General features: G+C 54.7%; 1 protein-coding gene across 1 annotated transcript; it reads right to left on the bottom strand.

Annotated features, from left to right (window-relative positions):
* Positions 1-26: 26 nt before the first annotated feature.
* LOC127752229 (CAP-Gly domain-containing linker protein 1-like) lies at positions 27-2,512 on the bottom strand (the record flags this gene model as incomplete). Its single annotated transcript, XM_052277005.1, has 3 exons — positions 27-136; positions 226-1,991; positions 2,084-2,512. Coding segments are annotated over 3 exons (2,305 nt in total), but the record flags the coding sequence as incomplete, so codon positions are not given.
* Positions 2,513-4,727: the final 2,215 nt, after the last annotated feature.

Raw genomic sequence — 4,727 nt, 5'->3', positions numbered from 1 at the left:
AAAAATAAAAATAAAAATCAAGTTACCAGTTTTGCCTTGGCCTGCGACAGCTGTGAGCACTTCTCTTGTGACGCGGCGAGCTGTCTTTCCACGTCGCCGTGTTTCAGTTCCAGCTCAGAAACGCGGGTATGGAGGCCTGCAAACAAAGAGAAACGCCCGTCACAATTTCGCGGCGATCCAAAGTGTCTAAAGTGACTGCTGCTGCGCCGTTCCTGTCGTGCTCACCTTCTGATTTCTGCCGCTCCGCAGCCAGGTCCTCCTGCAGCCGCCCGACCTCGGCGGCCTTCTTGGTCGCCTCGTCCTCGACCTGTGTCCGCGCCCTCTCTATGTCCCTGCACCTCGACTCCAGCTCGGCGATCTTCTCGTCCCTCGCGGCCAGCCGCTCCTCACCCTGGCGCTTGGTCTCCTCCAGCAGCGCCGCCTGTCGCTCGGCCTCCTTCTCCAGGTCGGCCTTGCCTCGCTCCAGGGCGCGGAGCTGGTCCGTCAGGGTCGAGACCTCGTCGCCCTTGGATGCGGTCAGGTTCTGCAGCCTCTGTTCCAGGGCTGCCACCTCCTCTGCCCTGCCCTTCGCCTGCTGCTGCAGTTTCTCCTCTAGGGCGGCCACTGCCGCAGCCTTACTCTCTTCCAGTTCCTGGAGTTTGCCCTCTAAGGCCGCCACTGCTTCTGTCCTCGACTTGTCTTTACTTTCCACTACTTGCTGTAGCTTGGCTTCCAGCGCGGCCACTTCCTCGGCTCTCGCCTTGTCTTTGCTTTCGGCCAGCTGCTGGAGTTTGGCCTCCAGGGCGGCTACACCGTCAGTCTTCTCCACATCCAGCTGCTGGAGTTTCGCCTCGAGCGCCGCCACCTCCTCCGATTTGGCCTGCTCCAGTTGCTGAAGCTGAGCCCCGAGGGCGGCGACCTCCTCGGCCCTCGCCTTCTCCAGCTGCTGCAGCTTGTCCTCCAAGGCAGCAGTTCCCTCCGCCTTGGCCGCGTCCAGCTGCTGGAGTCTGGCCTCCAAAGCCGCGACCTCCTCGGCCCGCGTTCGCTCCGCGGCCTGCAGCTTGTCCTTGACGGCCGCCACCTCCTTGACGGCCTGCTCGGCCTGCTCCTTCAGCCTGGACTCGAGGGCGGCCACCTCCGCGGCCCTGGCGGCCTCCGCCTGCCTCAGCTGCTCCGTCAGGCCCGTCACCTGCTCGCTCTGCTGCTGCAGCTGCTTGGACAGGCCGCCGACCTGGGCGTCCTGCGACGAGTTGAGCTGCTCGACGAGGGCGTTAAGACGCGCCACCTCGGCGTCCCGGTCGCCGAGCGACGCCTGCAGTGCGGCGGCCGCCTGTCCTGCCGCGGCCTTCTGCTCCTCGGCCTCGCGCTGCAGGTCCTGGGCGGCCGCCACCTGGGCGGCGAGCTGGCCTCGGAGCGCCTCGACGGCACTCTTCTCGGCGGTGAGCTGGCCAGAGATGTCGCAGGCGGTAGACTTCTCGGCGGCGAGCTGGGTCTCGAGCGCCTCGGCGGCCGCCTGTTGGGCCGCTAGCTGACTCCTGAGCTCCTCCGCGGCGGACTCATGCTGCCCCACGGCGGTCTGGGCGGCCACGAGCTGGGCCCGCAAGTCCTCGACCGTGGCGTCCCCGGTGGCCTGCCTGCTCTTGAGTTCGTCGGCAGCCGAGGCCAGTTGGTTCTTGAGGTCCTCCGCCGCCTTCTCTTTGGTACTCAGCTGACTCGCCAGCTCCGACCTCGCCGCCTGTTCCGAGGCCAGCTGGCTCCGCAACCCCTCCAGGGCCGACCTCTCGGATTCGAGTGCAGTCTTGGCCTCTTCGACGGCCGCCTTCTCCGCGACGAGCTGGCTCTGGAGCTCCAACGCGTTAGCATCTTTGGTCTGTATCTGCGCCAGGAGATCCTGCACTTGGCCACCCTGTTCCGAGGACAGCACCTGCAGCTGCTCCCGAAGCTCCAGCAGCTGTCCCTGCAGCACTGCCTCTCGCGCCACCAGCTGATCATGTGACTCCCGCGATTCAGTCCTGTCGTAGAAAATATAGAATAGATTAGTCAAAAGAGTGTCAATGATACGGTTTTACAGCCTCGTCACTCTTATCTTTTGTGTCTAACTCACTTGTTTCTCTCCAGTTCATCCTTGAGCTTCGTCAGGGCCTCCTCCGCCTCAAAGAGTTTGTCCTCGGACCGCTCGCGCTCCTCGGCGAGCTGCTTCTCCAGCTCCTTGACCTGCTCTGGGGTGGCGGCCGGGGCTGCCGCCGCGCTGTCGGCACGCGCGATGGCCTCCTCCTCGAGCCGGAACTGGAGGTCCTCCAGCTGCTGCCGCAGGTCGCCGGCCTCCGTCTCGAGCCGCTGCACCTTCTCGTCGGCCTCCGTGCGGTAGTGCTGGTACTCGGTCTTGAGCACGGCGAGGGCGTGCTCCGCGTGGTCAGCCTGGCTGGCGGCCCTGGTGATCTCGGCGCGCTCCAGGTCCCGCTCCTTGAGGAGCTGCTCTATGTGCGCCTCCTTCTCCTTGAGCGTCTCCTGGGGAAAACAAAAGAGAGGGCCACTTTAGAGCTAAGGTCGACAGTTTGGAACAATTTGTATTTGTATGTGTTTCTGTGTTTTATGTAGTTTGGTAGTTTTACAGCAAATATTGCAAGGTTGGTCAAACTGAACGCAAATATTCGCGAAAGCAGTGTGTCCAACGTGAGGGGTCTATGGTCTGTGCCTGCCTAGCCGTCCGGCCTCCTCCCATATAGGGCGAAACCAATGCGTGGGTGGGAGGCGCCAGATGACAGTGGAGGGGGGAGGCACCAGTACAGCCAACTTCAAACCATAAAAATTAAAGAACGAAATATGCCAGTTGCCAGCCAACCCCATAGTTTGCTTCATTTATTTATTTGTTTATAGTCCAGACACACTAAATGTTTGCACATCGTATTTTTCCCATCTTAAAACGTACTTACAAGCGCGAGTGCTAACATTGCTAATTACATTAATTTCAATAAAATTTCACCTCCCTTTATTTTTTTCATAGAGAAAAATGGCCAATAGATCAATAGCCGACAGTATTCTATTAACCTCTCGGTCGATGTCCCGCTGGGTGATTGGCAGTGTGGTGGGCGAGGCGCCCGCTGAGCGCCGGGGAGGTGGGCGGCAGCCTCACGGTACAGGAAGGACTGAGACTTTAATTCAAACTGTAATTGCGCATCGTTTGCATATTCGCCTCGACTGTTATGATATGCCGTTTGAAACTATGCTCTGCGTCAGCAATGCAAATAACAACCATTCTAACATTTCTGTCCAGTAGGATGGGCAAATCAAATATATTTAACATTTTGCGTTCGGACGAATAGAGTAAAATATCGTATTGGCTGTTTGATAGCACAATTTTTTCAGAATGCTAAACACTCGAAATCGCGAGGGTTTGTTTGTTGTCTTCTTTTACTAATTTGACGATAGGAAGGTATGCATTTTTGTGCACGTTATGACCAGATGCAAATCTAAATGTTGCAAATGACAAAAATTTAATTTCACCCATCAGAGAGATGCGAAACGATTGCTTGCAAGATTCAGAATTGTATACTGCCAGAATGTGCACAAAAATGCCTTTTTTCAATGGTTAATAAAATTAATTCTTCCGATAAAGTAGGTGCATTTTAATGCACACAATTTTCACTACACACAAAACAAGTGCAAACTGTGTGGTTCCAGACGATCACCGAGAGGGGGAGGGGAACCACGACTTTTGCCCTCTTTCAGCCTGATAGTATCGCACCTGACAGTTCTGCACTGATAAAGGGAGTGTTCAACCGGTCCGTTCAGCACTCGCAAGTGTTCAATTTAGAAAGTCATGCACTTGAAAGTCTTTCAACTTCTCTGTTGGACAATTTCTACACAGTACGTCCAAGACAAGGAAGTGTTCCAACAGAGGAGTTAAACACTTACTGGTGTACTACACTTGATTTATCAGTGGTGACCCGGTCCACTTATTGAGTATGCACATAGAGTAATCACCCATCCTTGCACCGGACAAAAACATTATTGAAGCCCTTTTAAATTGTCCCGGGTCGGCCCCGCCCTTCCGGGCACAATGCGCAGCGTGCGCAGCTAATGGCCCGCGACCGCAAGTCTCCGCATGGCTAATGTGATTGGGTATTGTCTCGCGGTGGCGCGTGGCGCTAGGCCCGCCCGCCCAGCCCCTCAGACTTGCAGGCTCCCTATGGGGACCACTTTGAATAGTTATGAATGAAATGAGTCGACTAGAAACTGCCCGAAAGCCGCACTTATGGAGAAGAACCCATTACTACTGTTTTCAAAAGGGACTTTTGTGCGGGGCGCCCCCGGACGAATAGGAAAATATAGAGTCTCAGCGACCAACTATCTATCTAGATTACATGAATTAGACAACACCTCTACGTTTAACCCTGTTAAGCTACAACCAGAATACGTTTACGGACACATGCACAAACTACTTTCGGACTAACTACAGTTTAATGTAAGTGGAGCAAAATACATTGCTCATCAAGCCCCAGATATACTTCTATTTGTTAAGTTATGCAAAAGGATGCTCTTATTGCAGATACTCGGAATGGCAATTGATAAAAGCATTTTCGTCACCACTGTGTCGTTTGGGTAGAATTCATGTGTGCTACATACTGCGTGTGTTGAGGGAATAATTGGGGAAATTTGTTTGGTAGTATTTTATTAACACAATAGTATTTACAAGTTATCACACAATGCTAAGCAAGCATTAGTTCAGTACAAAACAAACATTAATT

Source organism: Frankliniella occidentalis, unplaced genomic scaffold (genome assembly GCF_000697945.3).
Source record: "Frankliniella occidentalis isolate FOCC.00 unplaced genomic scaffold, Focc_3.1 Scaffold5395, whole genome shotgun sequence".
Lineage (NCBI taxonomy): Eukaryota > Metazoa > Arthropoda > Insecta > Thysanoptera > Thripidae > Frankliniella > Frankliniella occidentalis.
Note: the sequence above shows the minus strand (reverse complement) of the source record. Positions and strands in the feature narration are given on the sequence as shown.